Consider the following 23,473-nt stretch of genomic DNA (forward strand, 5'->3'; position numbering starts at 1 on the left):
ATCACAGTAATAGTAATTGGTCAATACACTACAAACGAAAGTAGTTTCCAAATGATTATTTTATATCAATCAAACAGAGATGTATGTACCCGAAAACGGATCAATTTATAAGAAAAATCTATGGACTGCTTTAGGAGATTTGATATTTTATAAAACTCTTTTAAGTATGTTTTCCTGGTTAAAAGTTGTTTCTATACAAATGTACATCTATTTCGAAATAATACATTCAAACATTTACAGAAAATTAGAAGGGATAAGCGAATTGTTTTTTATTGTTTTTAATTCCGGTTAACCCATTAACTGAGCCATGACTTTAATACCAAATCAAATCTTATTGTACTGATAACGTTACATCATATTCAATCTTATTGAACTGATACCGTTACTGGCGTTAGTTTATAGCCATTCTCTTATTATTGTACTGATAACGTCAGCTTAGAGTCAATCCTGGCGAGACTAGCTTTTATATTTGTGTTTTGCGGAATTTATCCCGATTATTGAAAAAACAGACCATTAACTTTGTGTCATTTTGCAAAATATGACATAGTTAAGAGGAAAGCAGAAAAAAACAAATAACTTTTTGTCGAGTCTGCAGAAGAAAAAAATGAATCATTTGAAAATAAAGTAATGTTTAATATTTTTTTTTACTTTCGTTAAAGCATATGATGTCTCGATGACATGTTATTATTTGTTTCACTTAATCATAGACTGAAAGACGGATAGCATGCCTAAGTTTCTATCGAAATTCATCAAATCTATTATTACTGGAAATTTAAATTGACGATCAAGTTATTTCAGTAATTAGGAAACAATGCATGGTACTTGAGGATATTTGCCAGGAGTTACATTTCATTGATGTGTTAATATACAACAGTTGAATGCCATTAATTTATATAACAAACGACCTCCTGGCTTGAGATTTTGATCGACGTTTCTAAAAGTGTAACAGTATGAATAGTTTTCCAAGCCTGCAGGCACTAGATATCTAGTCAAAACTTATTTAGCTATACTTTTTTTCCTTCTATTGTATTTAAGCTCTTAATTTTTTTAATAAGTTTAGAGTTTTCAAATATTTTGGCCTCGGTCATCACTGAAGTGACATTTATTGTCAAAATGCTAATATGGTTCAGCCAAATTGGTACCCTTAATGTTATTGGATAATTTTTGTTTTGAAAATTAAGATGACCACATCACACCTTATTAACAGCACTCGGTATTGTAGATATAAAAGGATATGCCTACCCGATTTTTTTTTTAACAATTGTTTAGGCTAACGTACACAACATATTTTTGTCTGTGTTCCAGATTGCCTTTGCAATACAATGGAATTTGCTATCGGGTACAGCATATTTCTATGTTTGTTACCTACTGCATCTGCCGTACATATATAGCCAACAATGAGATGTACACATGGAAAACAAATTGTCATCATCACAAAAACTGGGTTTATCTCGTACAGTTTGATAAATTTACATGTGTTTAATAATGAAATATTGACAAAATCAATGTATCAATTTTCTACATGAATGGTTAAGTTGATCTTGGGAATTTAATAAATTCTTTTCCATCTTTCTTTCATTAAAAGCTCCCTTGTGCATCCACGGCCTTCAAAACTTTGATCTTGAGCATACTAAGTAAAGATAAATTCATGAAAAAACTTTTAAACGCAGTATTTGCTGTTTTGAACTTAGATAAATTAAAGTAATGAAGTAAAAGGCAGTAGACAATTTTGTGTGGTCGCGTTCAGCCAGTTTGACAACAAACGCAAATATATTGAAGTCTTACTTAAAGATAAAACAGCTGGTAAAATATGAATAGCGTTCAAAAACAAAAGAAAGGGAATATAGAATAGTAAACAGCATTGAGAGGAATGACAGACTTTGAATTATATAAAATTAAATGCTCTGAATAGGGATTTAGTCTTTTCATGTGAATCTAGTAACAATGAAAATATTAATTATAATACAAAAAATAAAAAACAACCCTTACAACCCCCAAAGAGTAAACAGTTTCAAACGTAACCGATTGTTTTTTTTAAACGTATTATCATAAGATTATTACTCGCAGTATAACTCACCCATTTGAGTTCATTGGCATTGTAGGAGCCAATGAAACATGTGCTCCTTGGCAATCTTTGAGTGATATTTCGCTGAATCTGAAGAATAAAACAATCAAACAAATGATATCATAAACAAATATTGAAGCATAATATTTTTTATGAATAAGAAATACATAAAACAGATATTTTTTATTTATTATAAATATAATAGCTATTCAGGCGAGAAAGTAATTTGTGGGAACTCGGCATTTAGAAATGAAATACATTTTGAAAGCCTCATTGATTCTAAACTGGATAAGTGTACTTGACAGCATACACGTGTTTCAAATTGTTCTGACGCATTTCCTACTTTAAGTTTTGTTTCATTACAAAAGGCTTTCCGTTTACGTCTTTATTACATCATTTTTCTGCAAATTATTTATGCCTAAAGTTTGATATAATAGATCGGTAAATTGCTGGGATTAATTGTCTTTAAAAAAATTCCACAATAGGGTTAAGTGTATATTTATCTATACAAAAATAAGGATTATACAGGGTCGATAACAAGAGGCTGTAACGTTTCCCACCAAAGTTTAAAATATGTTATGTATACTGGTATAGGGGTATTTAGGGGGGGGGGGGGGGGGGGGGGTTGAGATCTCACAAAACATGTTTAACCCCGCCGCATTTTTGCGCCTGTCCCTAGTCAGGAGCCTCTGGCCTTTGTTAGTCTTGTATTATTTTTTTTTAATTTTAGTTCATTTATATGTTTATGAGTTTAGTATGACGTCCATTTTTACTGAACTAGTACACATTTTTATTTAGGGGCCAGCTGAAGCCCGCCTCCGGGTGCGGGATTTTCTCGCTGTGCTGAAGACCCATTGGTGGCCTTCGGCTGTTTTCTGCTCTTTGGTCGGGTTGTTGTCTCTTTGAACAGCATACTACTACTATTGCATTTATTTGACATATTCCCCATTTCCATTCTCAATTTTATGGTATAGGTTGCACTTTGTAACTTAAGATGATTCACAAATCAGGACCTCTATTGGTAAGATTTTTTAATATTCATTGAATTTTGATATAAACCTTAACTCTAAATTGTTCGATGCATATAAATTGATAAAAAAATGCTGCAAAATATAATTATGTTTTGACCTTTAAAGTTATTGACATTAGTAGTTCACATGAACTTTCCATTCCAGGATATGATTTTTTTTATGAAACTTCAGGCGTAAAAGAAGTTCATATTGGAAATTGCACTATATGCAACCGTTTACGTCTATGCTAGACGATTTTATTGATTTGATTAAATATTAAACCACAAAAAAACATTACATCGTATTAAAATTTAATTATACTTGTCATTGGAATCTAAAATTATTCCCGTTCAATTTTATATCCTTGCTTGTTCTCAATCTTCCAAAAAGGAAATGAAACTGACGTTTTGCTAATGTTGTAAAGGATATGGCGCAAAAGATTTCTTTTAAAAACTCAATATAAAATTTTAGATATTACAGTTAGCACAGAACTGATAGATATATAAATCATGTTATGCCTTAATAGGAGATGAAAACCGTGTGAACGTATTTTAAATCGAGTAATTTTATAAATTTGTGTTTTACAGTTGATAGCTTGAATAGAGTAAAGTAATATGTAGCTAATCACGTGTGTTTCTAAATTCCTCATTTTTTTACACAATTTTCTAAGTCGTCAATGATAAAAATTAGTTTCATGTTTACGTTATATAGAACTATTTTGTTTGAATGCTCTTTTTGGAAAAGTAACCGTTTTATTCTTGATTAGATTATATTAATTTTTCTGACAAATGTGGGGGGATCCAGATACAATTTAGTGATGAACGTCTCTGAAATTTTGAACGGGGTATCTGTACTTGTACACATGTTTAAGTTTGGTCGGGCACATATTTACTTTTTAAGTCAAGATTACATCACGTGATTCGAATTATTAATGCTTAACTATAATATATCAATTGATGGGGTTAGTTATTTTGAACAAATATTCAGTAATATAAATTAAAGAACAAATTTACCGAGCTCCAAGGAAAATTCAAAACGGAAAGTCCTTTAGCAAATGGCAAAAATCAAAAGCTCAAACACATTTAACGAATGTAAACAACTGTCATATTCCTTTCTTGTTCGGGTTTTAATGGGTATGGCTGAAAGAAAACTTTTTTATAACCATCAGCTCAGTATTGACAGATATAGAAAATTGTTAATGACCAAATACATGATCAGATTTATAGTTCAAGTTTTCAAAATTTATTTTATATTGAGTGAATTTATAAATATGTATTTTCAATTAGATAGTTTGAATTATACAAACAAATGCGTAGCTAATCACGCGTGTTTCTACATTCATGCACTTGTTTACACAATTTTTCTGTTTGTCAAGACGTCAATCGTGAAATAATTTTTTTATATAGTTTTTCTTATTGATTTTATTTTTGTTTGAATGTTATTTCCGGAAAAGTATCCGTTTTGGTGTAGATTAGATTATTTGGATTTTCTAAAAATTTTCGTGATATGTTACTTTGCCAGCAATTACCTTACCTTCATCCTCAATATTTTGGCAACATAACAAATTAATAAAGCAAATCATATATTATGATGAACATATTATCATAGTTACTGCGGGGAAAAATTTTTTAGAGAGTTACCATTGAGAAATATTTATTGAAAGCCTCATTTATTCTTAATCGAAAAAGTCATCTTGATTTACAGTAAAAAGGTAAAATCATGATTACGTATTATATTGTCGAATCTTAATTTGTTTTATGTTTTACAAAGGAGGTGTAGAAAAAATATATACATGTAGTATTGTCTTCAATACATATATATACATGGAGGCGAATTTAGATATATCCATGATACATCAGCGGACTGGCACAGGGGGGTTTATTCTTACACGAATAGCCAACAATGTTTTCCAATTCCAATACTTTATGAATTTTTTGCCAACCCTTAATCTATTTACCCCTCTGATAATTCTTATCCATATTCAACTGTTCAGGCACATGGCAACCCTTTTGCTGTGTGTCATTTCGATAGATTAAACATAAAATTCAACTTAGTCTAGTTTTTTTTCAAATCAGTATTCAGTAAATATCAGTAGGCTCAATGCGTTAAATAACTATCGTGTTTAATTACCGTGGAGGCAGGATAACAAAATTATGACATTTAAAATTTTCGAACAAATGTCTGAAGGAACTACTGCTTTTGTTACGTCATTTTGATTTGAATTAACAGGAATTTTCAAAGGTTAACAAGTAATATTATATCTACTTACTTGCCGACCCCCGCAACCTGTGCAATAAGGTCATGTATATCTCTGGAACTACAATGTCTACTGAAAATGATCTAAAACGGAAAAAAATAATGTACTTGATAAATGTATTTATGTGTTGCGCATATCCTTCAAGAATGTACTTTTTCAAAAACTCAAGATAAAGGGTAACATTGATAGTACCAATTTTACTGCAATGGAAATCCAAAACATAATACATATGTTAAAGAGTATTTAGTTTGGACTATGATAGAGGTTAATCCCATCTATACAATAGTATAACTAAATTAATACATGTAGATTACTATCCATCATTCCACCGTAAGACACTTTTTCAGTCCGATCGCGAGACATAAGCAGAACGTATGATTTGAGGTCAATGTTCATATCGGGACTTACATGCAAAATGATGTGTTATTATCTTTTAATCATTTTTTTAACGCAAAATGTATCATCATTGAGCGTTCCGGATTAAGGTAAATTCAGAAATACGTCTCAGACTTACCAAATTTATAGTGTGTTATTTTCATTTCTAGCACAAGTATACATTCTTTACAACAACGGATTCCATTTAATTTGGGAGTTAACTTTTAAAATTTTCTTGAATTGCCATGTTGCATAGTTTTACAAATCGGTACCGATGAAAAGCAGTGAAAGAAATTGATATCAACCCGCAGTATGCAGGAGTTGAACTTGATACGACGGTACTATTAAAGGAAAAGGTATTTTTGTTCACAGTGATCAATTGGCAGTGTTCTTGAATGATAATGTTGAAAAACAAGTGTCCTTACTCTGGGCGATTTAGAGGATTACATAGTTTATACACACTTGTTTTATGTTTAAGATCTTTGTTGAATCCTGAATGTCTTGATTTATTGTAATGTTCGATTTATGTCTCATTGAAGTTGACTGCAAACCGTTCTTCAATCACTTAAAAAAGTGAAAAAAAATAATTGATAAACTTAGTAAAGTAGAAAGAGAGAGAGTTCGCAACAAAAAGGACTTTAAAAAAAGGCTAATGTGGTCTATACTTCATCTATCGATAGCTTAATTTTGAAATAGTTCCATTAATCCAGCGCTTCTACTAGATGAATATTTCAGAAAATACTATTCTGAATCCCACACGTCAAAAAAAGTCAATCTTTGAACAATATACGGTCATTTCTTAACACCAATAAATTTCCATGACTGAACGCTATTTAAATAGATCCCATTACGAATTCATTTGCTACAGAAAACTTCTGCCTTGTGACATTTCATATCGTGTGATACTATTTAAAATCTACTTCTACATCCGTCTCAGAAAATTTGTAAAATATATAACAATTAATTTCACATTGATAATGGCAAGAAATATGGAATTTCTTTTCATTACGGGTTCGTTACCTAATCTTTCAAATTAATCCTTCTTTCACTCATACAGTTCTTATTTAGTCGCTTACAATCAATGATGGTATGACATTACATTTAAGTAGCATTTGATGTCCAACATAGACAATCAATGGGGTTTGTAATTTCTTTTGAGAGATCAAAAGATAATGAAATTCAATTCGTTTCAAAGTAACATTAATTCTCAAGCGTTAACGGACGTTTTCTATGAAATAAGGTTGGTTAACCCATTCGTTCCTTCAATATTATATCGAACGATTTATCAGTTATAGTTTATTAATGGACAATTCATCTTTCTATGTCAAAAGTTTAACATGAGATTTTATAATCAAACTTCTAGATTAATGTTTGAACATCTGTAATTTTGGCATTTCGGGTATAAACATATGTAATGTTGGCACTTCGGATATCGTTTCTAATTTGCATCTTTAACCTCGTCACATTCATTATAGGCCTGACACAAATCAGAGGTTTGTAATTTTGTGGTTGTCGTTGGTTAATGTCTGTCTTGTTTTTATCATTGTTGTTAAAGCATAACGCAGGTCATTTGTTTTCTCTTTTGAATTGTTTCACATTTTGTCTTGTCGGGACCTTTTAAAGCTTACAATACGATATGGTGTTTGCTCATTATTGAAGCCCTACAGTAGTTTACATCCTCGTCCTTTGGTCTTTGGTGGATAATTATCTCATTGGCAATCATACCCCACACCGTCTTTTTATTTTATATACCACACATTATTATCAATGTGTTGTAACGGAACTGTAGAGGTCAGTGACGATTTTAAATAAGGATCATTTCATTAATTAGTATTAATTATTGCTATTTTTTCACCATCCATAAAAAAATAATAATAATGTTGAGTCATTCCTCTGGATCATTTATACGCCTGACTTTAATTTTAGTTTCCATATATTGTTGGTGTACTGTTACAGTACCGTTTATAATTATTTACTTCTTATATTGATAAATAAATATTGAACTCCAACGAAAATTCAAAACGGAAGGTCCCTTATTAAATGACAAAATCAAAAGCTTAAACACACCAACCGAATGGAAAACAACTGTCATACTCCTGACTTGGTACAGACATTTCCTTATGTAGTAAATGGTGGATTGACCATGGTTTTATGGCTAGTTAAATCTCTTACTTGTATGACAGTGGCATAAAGGTTATTTCAATATATATAACATTTTCCAGAAATGAAATAAACCTATTTATAAATATCATTCTTTCGCTACCATTTGACCTCACCTTTTTACAAAAAGTAATATCCTGTTTCGTCTTTGAGTTTAAAGTGGTCCACATTCAATTAAGGAAAAGCGACGAAAGAGAAAATGTCAACACCAGTACTTGTTGCTTTGAGCATTTTTAAATTAGCTTCAGGAAACTAAGTTTGTATAATGGATTTGGTTCATAGAAGTACTAGCAGCTGCACTCTCTTCTAATCAAGGATATTTTAAAATGCCATGGAATAGGTGAAAGTCAGTGCAATGGCTATATTTTTTATATTTGTCACAAAGTTGCATCAGTCAATTTGCAATCTTTATGGATTTGTTATAGAAGTATTGTACAAGTTACAGGTAATTTTTGTGATGGATACTGCTTTTTTCTTTGGTTTTTGGGATGAAGACTGTAAAGTTTGTTGGCAATCAATGTTAAATCAAATTAAGAAAAATGTAGTCTTTTAATTGCTGCTGTAACCGTGACCTTTCAAAAAATAACCACAACAAATGTATGTTTGCAATGCAATGTGCATTGTCCACCAAAAATTGGAAAGTTTTTATTTACGGATCAAAAGATGTTGTCACAAAACAGTCTATGTATAAGTACTTTGACCTACTGACCCATGTAGAAAAAGATAATGTGTTATTTTCCATGGGCGTTTTCAGTCATTTGAGATATGATTCAAAAGATGTCATACGGGAAGTATTTTTTGTCACAGTTTCAGTATATCAATCGCTACTGTGATATTTAAATTAGTAACCTAAAAACTAATGCTGGTCTTTTTCATCTCAAGGCGCATTATCAACCAAAGATTTGTAAAGACCTTATTTATATCTCAAAATTTTATATTAAGAAACGAAACTTGTGCCAAAACTTTCTATTTATAGGAACTGTGACCTTGAACTAAACTTATCTCAAAATAAATTAGTAGGGTTCTTGTTTTTTCAAGGGATATTCTTAAACTTTGGTGGAGATTAGACTTATGATCAAAACGATATCATCCGGCACCAACATTGTACTCTTATTTCAGTCTATCAATTGTCGACCAATACCTTGACCTTTGATCTGATATCCTAAAAATCAATTAATTCTTTTCATTCCAAGAGACATTGTCAAACTAAGTTTTGTAAAATTGGGCACGTAATTCAAAAGATATATTCCATGCACTAAATTTTTGCCAGAACCATCTGATGATAATTGTTGTGATCTTTAATTTTTACTAGAATCAATAGAGGTCTTTGTTTGTTCATATGGTATTATTGAGTCCATAAATTTACAAAAGGCCAGTTATTTAGACAATATTTTATTCGAATAGGAAAGACGATAACAAGGGGTAAAAAAACAACATTAGTCGAAAACAAACTGACACCATCGGGGTCAAAAGAAAAAAAACCTGATGCTCTAGAAGGTTCAGAAGTTCCTGCTCAACTAAGTTACGTGTAGATAAACAAAACTATGAATCACGCTGGTCAATGTCTAACATTTAATGCTTCTACATTCAGTGCTATTATGTACAATTTTAATTACTAAAACATGTTTGGTTAGGTACGAAACAATGAGCTAATATCGTGTTAATTTGTCATAGTTAATTATCGCTTGAAAATCTCTATGGAAATAACAACAAGCGTCCAAACATACACCATCGAATGACAGGGTTTATGCCCATATAAAGATAAGTTACATTTTATGGCTTTTTGGGTCTGTAAAATAACGAAAAATAAACATCCTATCAAAAGCGTGAAGGTGGGATTTAGACAGTCACTGGAAAAGGGGTATTTTTGGGTAACAGTACAAATTTGGTCTTGCATTAGGTCATCTTAAAATTCCCCAAACAGCTTTTAAATGTGTTCTATTTTGGTGCATTAAGCGCATTCATAGCACAACCAGACAAATGCACTCTCAGCACAGTCGGTTGGGAGAACTCAATGAATTTCCCCCAATGAAAATAAGAATGCATTTTTTTTGGTGCTTGTATCGTATCAAAACATACTTACTATTTTGTTTTTACAATCTGTATTTGACCCACTAATTTGTCATTTCCAAAAAGTCAAACTATTGTAGTCAAATTTAAATATAAACGCCCATTTTCACTGATGAGTCTTTTGTAAACGAAACGCGCGTCTGGCGTACAACATTATAATCCTTGTATCTTTGATTAGTTTTTTCCCTTATAAACGTGGGAATGGTAGATATTTCACGTCAACATTCATGTATAAATTCAAAAGAACGACTATGTCAGATTTCGTCACCAATGACTTCACTATCAGATTTGAATTAGTACGTATGAAAAATATTAGATTTTTATATAAAGAACCCATGGTGCAATTGTGGATACGACATCAAGTCATGTACAAAACTTTGCACACGCGCATGCCAAATGGTCATTGTTGGCTCATTAATACACTAGTAAATAAATATTACGTCATTTTGATCTTTACATTATCAGAAAAGTCTGAGCTATAAATTATTAAGTAATGTTTAGTATTTCAGTCAATTTCCATACTTATCCACTGCGGTTAATTCCGTACTCTTCAGACAAATCGCCTGTAGTCAATTCAGTACTGTTAAGTAACTTTTCAGACAATTCAGTATGTTGTCAATGTATTCATGGTACATAAAATAGACTGAACAGTCTGAGCAGATTGTAAATTGACTGCACACAAATTGTGTGAACAATACTGAATTTACTGCAGTGGATAATTCTGAAAATCAAAAGAAAGACTGAAAATGACTAATGAATATATTATTGAGTCTTTTAAGGGCTGTTAAGATCAATTGACCGTTTCAGATCAACGTTCGGTTACTAATGATAATAAGTACAGGGCAATATATATTTTTTTCAAGATCAAAACTATGTATCCACGACAACATTATGAAAGTTCTGTTGCATTATTTATTGTATCTTCAATGTTTTCTGAAAACAAGGCAGAAACAGTATGGACGATTTAAAGTGATTTAATGTAATTCATCAATCAGTTAAAATTGACAGTTAAAACTGATTACTTAACTTTATCTAATTGAATTTAGTTAGTGATAAATTGTCTAATCGATTCTGGTAGGAAATTAAATTACTCGAAACAAAGACAAATCTAACTTCTATTCAACAGATTGTATATGCTTACAACCTTGCCGTTTCCAGTATTATGCGAGATTAAAACTATCCAACCCAGAATTCTATAAAACGGTTGGTGTCTCGCACGCAATGTCTATTTAAATGTCAATAGTTTAAATACTCAATCATCAAGGCAGCAATGTTATCCTTTTACCATTTCTAGTAATAACAGATTGGTACGTGCATAACTACCTAATACATATGACGAGGAAAAAAATAAATGTACGTTTATTAACGAAATAATAATTTGTTGTTCAGTCATTTTAGACCTGTTCAGATCAAAATGACTGTTTCAGATAAAAATTAACTAGTTTAACATCATTGTCGAACATTTGTAATGATTGGCTTTATACTGTGCTATCAGTCAATTAAAGAGCATTGTAGAGCTCTATTAATCCTCATCCACTCCATACAGTTGCACAATGTGCATTGCTCGTGTATTTTCTCTATATGCTTCTTTTAGTAATGTTATTTACGTGTCAAAGCGCTTCATACTAAAAATGTGCGCACGTTTCATTCTTCTTCATCCTACAACATTAAATACTTATAATTATATTTGTATTATAAATATGGAATAACGAGTTAAATAAAGCTTTTCTTTTGTTTTCATATGCATTGTTGTAACGTTGTCAAGACAGCACGTGCAATCATGAATGATGAAATTATTGAGGAAAAGAAATATAATTTTTAAATTGAATGTCTCGCAAATTTTGTCTGCCAATCAAACTTACAGATTCTTATGAAACATTTATGTAATATTATTTTTAAGTGAAGATATGCTATGTGTCACACCGATAGCAACATTGACATAGAACAATACATTTAAAAAAAGACAGAACATTTCCTAAACCCAAATGTTTTTGCATTTTTATATATTGCTTATAAAACCTTAAGTTTCAAAACAACTTTTACGGATTTTTTTATTTGTAATTATCGGACTATTTTTCAATTCCAACCATTACAATGCACATATCATAAAGGCAGGTAAAAATATTTGACATCGTTAATTGTAGGGGAAAAACTAGATACGAGACCTATTCCTTGTGAAGGAAAATAAACAAGATACGAGACCTATTCCTTGTGAAGGAAAATAAACAAGATACGAGACCTATGCTTTGTGAAGGAAAATAAACAAGACACGATATCCTGTTTCCTTTGAGGGAAAATGAACAAAATACGAGATTCCATGCCCTGTGAGGGAAAATGAACAAGATACAAGATCCTCTTTCCTGTGAGGGAAAATAAACAAGATACCAGATCCCATTCCCTGTGAGGGAAAATTAACAAGATACGAGATCCCATTCCCTGTGAGGGAATATTGTCAAGATACGAGATTCCATTCCCTGTGAGGGAAAAAGAACAAGATACGAGATTGCATGCCCTGTGAGGGAAAATGAACAAGATACGAGATCCTCCTTCATGTGAGGGAAAATGAACAAGATACGAGATCCTATATCCTGTGAGGGAAAATTAATAAGATTCGAGATCATATATCCTGTGAGGGAAAATGAACAAGATACGAGATCCTATAACATGTGAGAGAAAATGAACAAGATACGAGATCGTCTTTCCTGTGAGTGAAAATGAATAAAATGCGAGATCCTATACCCTGTAAGGGAAAATGAACAAGATACGTGATCCCATTCCCTGTGAGGGCAAATGAACAAAATACGAGATCCTATTCTCTGTGAGGGAAAATGACCAAGATACGAGATCCTTTTCCTCGTGAGGGAAATGAACAAGATACGAGATCATATTCCTTGTCAAGGAAAATGAACAAGATACGAGATCCTATTCCCTGTGTTCGAAAATGAACAAGATACGAGATGTGAGGGAAAATGAACAAGATACGAGATTTATTTCCTGTGAGGATATTTTAGGTTGCTAATATTTGATATTAACGATGAGAGAATTCATCGCTTTTATTTTTAACAAAATGTATAAAATCATTTACTAAGAAAACTTATAATACTTAGTACACCAAGCATATTGACAATAAACCTGAACAACTCTATCTGATATGTTATCTCAGGTTGCTTGTTATTAACCTCTGTTTAACGTACTGATAGCACAAAGGTTACTTCATTGTATTGTTTGACAGTGTCTTTTAAGTATCATCAACGCTACTTTAATACTTTTTTGCACCTGGTTCTATTAAAAAGAAAACTTGAAGAAGATCTATTGCGTTGTAAGATTACCTGAAGATATTTTATCTTAGAATGACATCAATGCAGTATCAAACTAATTGATTTTTGAAGCTTAAAACTATTTTATAATTGAGTTATTAACGCCGGTAGCCTTCTGACATTTGATCATATAAATATGTCAACGCAAGTTGATTACATATAGGTTTTCCGGATTTTTTTCATGACGAAGGAAAGTTTATAGAAAGGTTACCACGAAACTTTAGATATGTTTGAACTGTTTTGTATTTGTGAATTTTTTCCTGATTGTCATGTCATCTTCTTAATACACATATGCAAAATGCGATGTCTGTTATATGTCAATAAAGGCAGCAACCTATCGGCAAAATAAACCAAAAGAATATTTTAGAAGGTATACATTTTTCAACAAAAGACAGGTGCCTTTACAAAATGTTAACCTTTTAAATCGTCTTTAAACAACTAAACAATATCAAATAGACATCTATAGATCAACATAGATATGGTACTGTATCTCGTTAAATCATTTTTAGGCGACACCGGTTTCAATAAACATTTATTTGGTTACTTCACTTAAAACCAAAACCGAAAAGCTATCTAGGGATTTAGTGTAAATTAAATACAATTAAAAAATTTAATAATTTGCCAAAATATAATTTATATCACGATATTATCACATTATATATATATTATACATTGAAAAAATCAAACTTAATATCCATAGTTAAAATGTGCTTTCAGAAGAAAACTCCTGGGGTAACGGAACTTTAACAAAACAAAATAGGTAAATTTACAATACATTCCTTAATAGAATTATATTATACGAGTCACCTCCTCTTACATCGATGAGTTGAGAGTAAGTATAATCAAACAAAAAATTATTCTGTTTTTATAAAAAGATTCGAAATAATAATTTTCTTCAGTTTGGAAAAGTCTTACGAATTGATCGCATTCTTTTGTAAAAATTGAAGTTCTAGACCGATTGTATTTCTGCTATTTTACAATCGAAGAAGGTGGAAGCCACTTGATTTTACCCTGATCGTAAAATATAACCATTGGTTTAACCATAAAAGTTCTATTTTGACTTAATCAACATTCTTTAAGATTAATGTTCACATTCAATGAAATAAAAAACATACTGTTATAATGACTGACTAGTCGTTGCTTAATGTCATTTTTTGCGCTGACGCGATGTTAAGCAGTAATCAATCAATCAATCAATCAAACTGAACGTCCATTAATAAACTCATCATAGATACCAGGATTGAAATTTTGTATTTGTGCCATACGCGCGTTTCATCTTCAAAAGACGCTCGAATCAAAAAAAGTTAAAAAGGCCAAATAAAGTACGAAGTTGAAAAGCATTGAGGACCAAAATTTCCTAAACGTTTTGCCAAATACAGCTAAGGTAATCTATTCCTGAGGTAAAAAAGCCTTAGTATTTCAAAATGTAAAGTTTTTTAAACAGTTAATTTATAATTATGACAATATCAATGATAATTCATGTCAACACAGAAGTGCTGACTACTGGGCTGGTGATACACTCGGGGAATAAAAACTCCACCAGCAGTGGCATCGACCCAGTGGTTGTAAATAAACTCATCATAGATACCAGGATTGAAATTTTGTATTTGCGCCAGACGCGCGTTTCGTCTTCAAAAGACTCATCAGTGACGCTCGAATCAAAAAAGTTTAAAAGGCCAAAATATAACAGACATTACAATAATATTCATCCTCGCGAAACGTAGTGCTATAAAACTCATAGTATTTAGCCGAAAGATTATCAAAATACCAATTTGTCTGCTTTAACATTTTAATGTTGGTATGAAGAATTCTAATCTATATTTGGTTCCTGGCGAAACGTATTGCTAGAAAGCTCATTGTATTAAGCCGAAAGATTAGCAAAATGCCAATTTGTCTGCTTTAACATTTTAATGTTGGTATAAACAATTCTAATCTATATTTGGTCCATTAATTTGTTCTGAAACGGTTAAATCAATGTTAAACTACCGTGAGATTCGTGTAAGATTACCTTTTCATGTCCAATATGAATATAAGTGAAACAAATACTACGTTGAGCACAGCATTTAGTAAACAATTATAAAATGCTAAAACCAAATAACGTGTTTATCTGTTAAACATGACTAGCAATAAAATATATAAAATGTACTGATACCAAATAACATTAACGTATAAAATTACATTGTGTTATCACTCTAATGCACGAATTACATTGTGTTATCACTCTAATGCACGAATTACATTGTGTTATCACTCTAATGCACGAATTACATTGTGTTATCACTCTAATGCACGAATAAAACAATTTCCTTAACCATTTCTTTTTTAATGCCCATACCTTAAAGGTGCCCAAAAATTCAAAAACATGTTTTCATCACCCAGATAGAAGGAACCACTTTTATCAAACAGGTTATTGGTATACTGTATAGATATCGTTTATCACAGAATACATTTTTCTGGTTAACGACAGCATTTCAAAGAAAGCTAATCATTTATTGTCAAAGGTTATTTTTGTGTAAAATGTATTATCCGAGGAATAAAAATCAATACGAATTAAGTACCCAAGATGTTTAGCATCAATATGACGTCCGATTTATCGTATTGCTAAAACAACTCGTATGTATGAATTTCTTTTTTTTTAGATAAAATTTGCTTTTGATATCACAACTAAAAAAGTGATAAAAGCCATAAATGTACATGTCACTGATTTTCTTTCATTATGAAAAAGTATAACAGTGGACACACAACTAAACTTCAATTGACAAAACTAAGTTACATAACCCGATACAGAGAGGAATGACGTCCACAAGATTAACAGCGTCTACTATGCTAGCGCCACCTGCCATTTTGTCGTTATGAATGTAATAAATCTTCCCGGTATATTTATTCTCTGCTGTATCACCTGTCGTCGATTCATATAAGTTAAGTGTAATAATTAATCAAGCCAAGTGAAACATACAGAATTACTGCATTCGAAACACCTTTATTCAGGTCTATCTTCGTCAGGATCGATAAGAGACCAAAAGAGAGATAAAAAAAAACAAAAAAAAAACAAGGGGGCAATAGAAAATTATTAGACCAATCAAAAAACAGACAACTTCATGTTACATATTAAAACGACGAACAGACAAAAAACAATAACAAAACATTACATAGAAAACTGAAGGTTTAATAACACCGGAGATCAGGTGATCCGGAAGGGCAAACATCCGGTGATAATTCGCTTCGCTAATGTCACAACCGAGAAAATAGAGGACGGAATTGTGGTAACGACAAGGGGAACAAATCCGTGGTCTTCTGTGACATAGATATTCCATAGCGGTCAATAACGTTTTAAAAAATCTAAAGTATCAAACTATAGCCAGGAACAACCACACCATCTAAATTCAACTTTACTTACAGAAATTAGAACCTTTTTTTCCTGTGACATTTACATTTATAATTGATCAATTTACAATGAATCAAAAACGTTTATAAAGAAATCCATCACAGATACCAGGATTAAAATTGTGTACGCAAGACGCGCGTTTCGTCAACAAAAGACTCATCAGTGTCGTTCAAACCAAAAAAGTTAAAAGGCCAAATAAAGTACGAAGTTTAAAAGCAAATATCAAAATTAGTAATTGAGAAAACAGTAGCATTAAAAAGGTAAGAACGAATGTACTTATCACCTGAACTACGGAAACTAACGAACATGAATTAAACTTATAAAACAAGGTCGTTAGACTTCCAAAGTATTCCATGGCTGTTGAGTGTGTGAGCTGCTATCTATACTTTAAATAAAGGCAAACTGTTCATTAAGCACAGAAAAAACGGGAAGAAGACACGAAGGTGTCAATTAAAATCCACAAGCTGGAGAAAAACAGACAACAACCGAACCAACAGAAATATAGACATGCATATAACAACCGAACCAACAGAAATATAGACAAACAGACAACAACCGAACCAACAGAAATATAGACATGCAGATAACAACCGAACCAACAGAAATATAGACAAACAGACAACAACCGAACCAACAGAAATATAGACATGCATATAACAACCGAACCAACAGAAATATAGACATGCAGATAAATAATAGTCACCAAAACACTACACATAAAAACTTAAGGAAACACGACCTTAATCAAAAACCAAGGGTGAAATACAGGTGGCCCTTATAATAGATATATAAAACATTCTATCGGCTCCATTACGGGAGTGAGTTTATGATGCAAGTTATTTAGACGCTTGGCTATGTTATATTTCCCTTAGCACTGCATTGTAATTTGAAATGTGAGTCCAAACGGACTATTTATTTGGCATGAGCGCAGATGTTCGTATACGTCAATGACATTCATATAACACTTAAGAAAGACCTAATAGACATTTTTATCTTACCTCCTATACATTTCTAGGAATATGATTGGTTAAAAGCGTCCGCGTGGAGACCGTGTATATTACATATTAGGTTAGAAGGGGGGGGGGCTTATTTCATACACGGTAAGTAGTGATGTTATGTCCCTTTATAAAAACAAAACGGTAATGAGAAAAAATCTTAAAGGTTTCAGCAGACGAAGAAATTGATGATGAAAGATTGAAATGAATTCATAAAACACATTTAAACCTAACAAGTTGTTATTGTTGGCATCTGTTTTTGTAGGATCAATGGAAGTAGTTTCTTAATTCTTACGGTATTGAAGACTTGCTCATGTTAGTCTAAATTTCACACGTTAAGATAGTCGGTAAGATAAATTCGTTACATAGTGTGCTAGTGACGTAATACGGTATATATGGGGTCAGTAAATTCCATATATACCGTATTAAGTCACTAGCACACTATGTAACTAATAGTATAACACAACAATCCAAACAACAAAGACACACCAATACAACAAGTATTAAACATGAACACTTTAATAGTCCATACGTATTCATGCGGCAGGAATACAAATAGGTACACTATCACATGACACAACCGAAAACCTGAATAATAATACCAAAGTTTAATATTACTGCCAATGCATAGAAACAATACATAGCTCCAAGCACATTCGAAGTTCACGACATAAAACAATGATATTAAACATGTGCAGGTGTTAACGTAGTTTTGCAGAACAAAAGATTACTATTTACACTTTCATTAATTTAAACAGTACTGAGTATCATAGAAAACAAAAGACAGAGACTGAAGAAACCCCCGATTTATATAACTCGGCCTTTAACTCAAACTCTAACTTGTTAACCGCACTCTTAGAAGCAATACGAAATGAAATAGTGTAAATACAGTACTACTGAAAAATAAGTTATTTAATAACGCTGACTGAAATCATATTAGTCTCCTTACATTCCTCTAGTCGGTGATTATAACATCACCTAATGCGACTTTTTACCTAACTTTTACTTGCCAGTATTAAAACGACGTGTGTCAGTAGAGGCGCAGGATCTTCTTACCCTTCCAGAGTACTTGAGATTACCTCCGGTTTTTTGGTGAAGTTTGTGCTGATGTTTAGTTTTCCGTGTAGTGTTTTGTACACTATTGCGAGTCTTTTTGTCGTTTTTCTTTTGGCCATGGTATTGTCTGTTTTTAATAAAGATTTTTGGTTTTCCCCTCGGTATCTTCTGTCTTATGTTCGTGTTTTGCTATGGCGATGTCAGTTTCTCTCTACTTATGAGTTTTAAATGTCGGCTTTCGCCTATATTTTGTTGTTATTGAATATTTGTGTAATCTAAATATAAAACGTATTTCCTTTGCGGTAATATTACCACTTTCATTAAAATTCAATGAGATTGATTGTTGGTGTTTAATTCCACTTTCAACCCTCCAGCTATATTGTAACGGCCAGCTTTTATTGGCGGGGGAAGTCGGAGGGTCGGGAGAGAACCACTTACGTGCGGCAGGAAAACTGACAATCCTAGTCAATTAAGATCCGAGTCGAGCACACCCTGCTACGTGCAGGGTTCGAACTCACAACATCAATGTTGACAGGCTAGTGATACTTAAGATGAACTACTTAGATCACCACAATATTTATCAATGTTTAGATGTAAAATATGTATACAAAGAGAACAAAAACTATTGTTTATGAAATGTTGAGATTACTATCTAAAAATAAATTTAAAAAATGATGTACATTTGTATGTGATATACATATTCTTAATGTTTTAAAATTGATAAATTAGATTTAAAATGAGAGAACACGACTAAAATAAAATAAAAAATGCCTTTGGTACTTTTCTAAGTTAATATATGTAATAGATTTAGAAAGGATTATAAAAATGAAAGATTGAGAAATAAAGCCAAATCCATAAAAGCCAAATGCCAAACAAAAGATAAATCTTTTCATAATCACGCAATATGTAATTCAAGCCTCGTTATAAGATTTTCATTAGGAACATTTGTCTGTAAAATATGACCGGACGAAAATCATTTCAATTAGCTGGACTATTATCTCTCGGACTTTTATTATTTAAATTTTTAAATGTCATCTCTAGCTCAAATTTTCACATGTTGTTATTTTTTTTTAATTCAAATGCATGTTTTAACAAATCCATAATGGATTTCGTATCTACGTGTCAAATAAAGGCAACAGTAGTATACCGCTGTTCGAAACTCATAAATCGATAGAGATAAAAACAAATCCGGGTTACAAACTAAAACTGAGGGAAACGCATCAAATATAAGAGGAGAACAACGACACAACGAAAACACAACATTAAAATGTAACACACACAGAAACGAACTATAATATAACAATGGCCATTTTCCTGACTTGGTACAGGACATTTTAAGAAAAAAATGGTGGGTTGAACCTGGTTTTGTGGCATGCCAAACCTCCCGCTTTTATGGCAACGTCAAACCCAACACCAAAACGACAACATCACATGACAGGACCACAATACAAATAAATGGGAGAACATATAGGACAAAGAAACACACGAATAATAGCTAGCAGAAGGCACTAGGCTTAAAATTCAATACGCCAGACGTGCGTCTCGTCCACACAAGACTAACCAGTGACGCTCAGATAAAAAAAGTTTGAAAGCCAAAACAAGTACAAAGCTGAAGAGCACCGAGGATCAAAACTCCCAAAAAGTTGCGCCTAACACGGCCAGGATTTTCTGCCTGGGATAAGAACATCCTTTATATTTAGAATTATTTATAATTTTGCAAACAGTAAATATTATAAAATGACTATATAATAGATATACATGATAAAACCAAAGACAGTTTTAAACAGATACATATCATGACAATGGACAATAATTACTTTATCCCCAAATACATGTATTTCTTAATAATTATGTTTTTTTTTTATTTCTTTATAATTATGTTTTTATACACTTCTTACAATAATTTATATTCAGTTTTGGAAAAGGGCGCTAACCGAAAACATCGAACTCAATATTGTAACATCTCATATATACTTGTTGGACCGTTTATTAAAATTGTTAAACGTTATCCCAACTTGAATCTTGAATCTTGAATGATTTGCAAATTTTCTGGTTATTTAAAGCTGAACTTTGGTAGGCTGCAAAGAAATGTGGAGATTTTCTTGGAATCTGTTTAGAAGTGGAATTAATGACACACAAAAAGGTCATTTCTCAAAAAAAAATTATAATGCATCTATAATGACCAGTACTTTTTGGGGTTTGGATTAAAATTACAAATTTGAGCGAAAAAAGACTAGTGAAAGATAATTTTTTTTTATTCTTGACAATATTGCGATCGACTTATAAATTATTCCTGAATGTCCAAGATGCAACATTTTAACAATTTTTGGCATATATATCAAACAAAGATATTCGAGCTGCACTAAACCCGTTAAAAGGATATACATTGTATAATTAACACTACGAGGAAACCTTGTCACGTTACCAAAACAGAAAGTCTCGTTACCAAAACAGAAAGGAAACAAACAAGTTACAATTTACAGCGTTCAGGAAAATACGACTTTTTGTGTGGTTGCTTACATCCTCGTCCTTTGATCTCGAGTGGATAGTTACATCTCATTTGCATTCCTACTATCTCCCTATTTATATTGTTTATATAATAAGGACTCCATTTTTGCGTTGTTTCGCTACTGTTATTGCGTCTCCTTGATACTACTTGACATTTGAATAACAAAAGGTCACAAACAAATAACAGCTATGTCCCTCAACCATCTAAATGTCAGATACTATTTCCTTGTTCGGCTTCAAACAACAATTAAGGTAAACATGTTGGCTTCATCAAAAGTTATATAAAAAAAGATTATTTAATCGACTTTTGGGGAAGATCATATTACACTGAACTAAATATGAGGCAATCAGCGGCTTCATTTTTGCTAGTTTTTTTTTATTTTTGTTTTGTTGAAAAGTACTTTTTGAAAACAAATTTGATAATGAACTGACACATGTTTGAAAGTTTATCGATGTACTTTCAATTTAATATTTTGAACTTTATTTCAACAGTTCGGTTGGAGTCATAACCAACCTTACATCAGAACTTTTTTTACGCCAAGTCAAATTTTGGGACAAAAAATCAGATTTTAAACATCTGCGTTTTGCCTATAAACAGCACAAACAGTGTTCACGTCATAGACTTTTCATAACAATTTAATGTGTATCCTTTTTTTAAAAATATAATATTAACTATTCATTAAGTTGTTGAATAATGAATTTGACAATGTCTTCGCACGTCCAGAAAAGAATACTGAAATAATTCACCAATTCAGCATGAAATTTGTGATTATTATGATTTGTAAAATTTGTGAAGTTTCATGTATCTGGCATCAAAGAGACTTTTTTTTACTCGAATGTGAACATAAAATTAACTACTCAACATTAACATTTAACTAGTAATTAAGACACAAGGCAAAAATACAGTGATTAATTTGTACATGATTTAATACAAAACGGTCACAGCACTAATAATGACAGTAAAACTTATTAGTATTAATAATATGTATTAGGTATTAATTAACGACTTAACTGTAACTGATGACACATAGAATTTACTCTGGGTTGTTTGTCTCACTTCACACCGAAGTGTTAAACTATTCAATTTAATACTCTTTTTTCGACAAGGATTGGTCATTATAATAAAAACTGACAGATCAAACAATATGAATAATAGAAGTGGGATATACGTCAATGTGAAAGCAACCCAACGATAAAAACAACCAAAAACAGCAGCGGTAAATATGTTTTCCTGAAAGCAATTAGGAACAATATTTCACCAAATATTGCATGGGAAACGTTTTATTTTTTATATGCATAATAGACTTTTATCAGCGTATATAAAAAAAAACATACATATTTTACTTATATAAGGCTTTCATCCTAAAGCTTGTCCATCTTTGAACTCATCTATACTGTCACTTTGTCACTTATACCAAAATATTTTATCTTAGTATTGTACTATTTTTTTTTATTGTTTTAAGCCTTTCAAAATATAACCAACAAAAAAATATAAAAAAATACAAAACACACACACACACACGTACACACTCAAACATTATATAACAATCAACACCACTCTTTACAGAAATAAATTGATATTTGTTCACATATAAAATGAAATAAAACAAACTTACACAATAAAGATGATAGATATTGAAATATATTTCCAATCTACATGTTGATTAAAACAATATAAATTGCCTACCTTTTCTGACTTTCCATTTATGTCCAGATAAACAGTTTTGGTACTCTCTATTGACGATCCGTTTCCCATGTCTATTTCAAAAGTAACTACATATAATATTTTCAAAAGTCTAGCATGTCGATATATTCAATATACTGTTTCCATATCAATATTTGAATCTGATTCTACGTTTTACTCGCGTTAAACACAGGAATCAATTGGCTAATGTTGTTGATGTTATCGCCTTGGTAACACAAGGTGCGTATGATTGTCATAGAAACGTATAATTATATATAGGTATATCTGAAAGCTGTGAAGTGACCGATCACTTGTATCAATACTGTCACAATTTGTACGGCTGTCGCTGGATAGGAGATCAATAATACCCTCGATAATTAGACTGATCAGGAATTTATATTTGGTATTATCATTCAACAGGCATTTCACTTGTCGCGAATTAATATATAAAATCAAGCCAATTCATCCCGACATACTTTTATCGAAATTTCCATCAGGCAAAAATAATGACTAGTTACATATTTCCGTTTTACCACTTAAGATGTGACATTCTGTCGTGTTAGAAAAATCTAAATTTGCTGATTGGGGAGA

General features: G+C 31.6%; 1 protein-coding gene across 1 annotated transcript in view; it reads right to left on the reverse strand.

The window, feature by feature from the left end:
- The window catches only part of LOC127700450 (high affinity cGMP-specific 3',5'-cyclic phosphodiesterase 9A-like), a 61,720-nt gene extending 38,501 nt beyond the window's left edge, over positions 1-23,219 (reverse strand). Inside the window, exons 1-3 of the mRNA XM_052203923.1 lie at positions 22,886-23,219; positions 5,345-5,415; positions 2,078-2,155 (exon numbers count right to left, since the gene is read on the reverse strand). Of these exons, the coding sequence (XP_052059883.1) occupies positions 2,078-2,155; positions 5,345-5,415; positions 22,886-22,954 (218 nt within the window). The 5' untranslated portion in view covers positions 22,955-23,219. The remainder of the gene's footprint in view (positions 1-2,077; positions 2,156-5,344; positions 5,416-22,885) is intronic.
- Positions 23,220-23,473: the final 254 nt, after the last annotated feature.

Source organism: Mytilus californianus, unplaced genomic scaffold (genome assembly GCF_021869535.1).
Source record: "Mytilus californianus isolate M0D057914Y unplaced genomic scaffold, xbMytCali1.0.p SCAF_5, whole genome shotgun sequence".
Taxonomy (NCBI): Eukaryota; Metazoa; Mollusca; class Bivalvia; order Mytilida; family Mytilidae; genus Mytilus; species Mytilus californianus.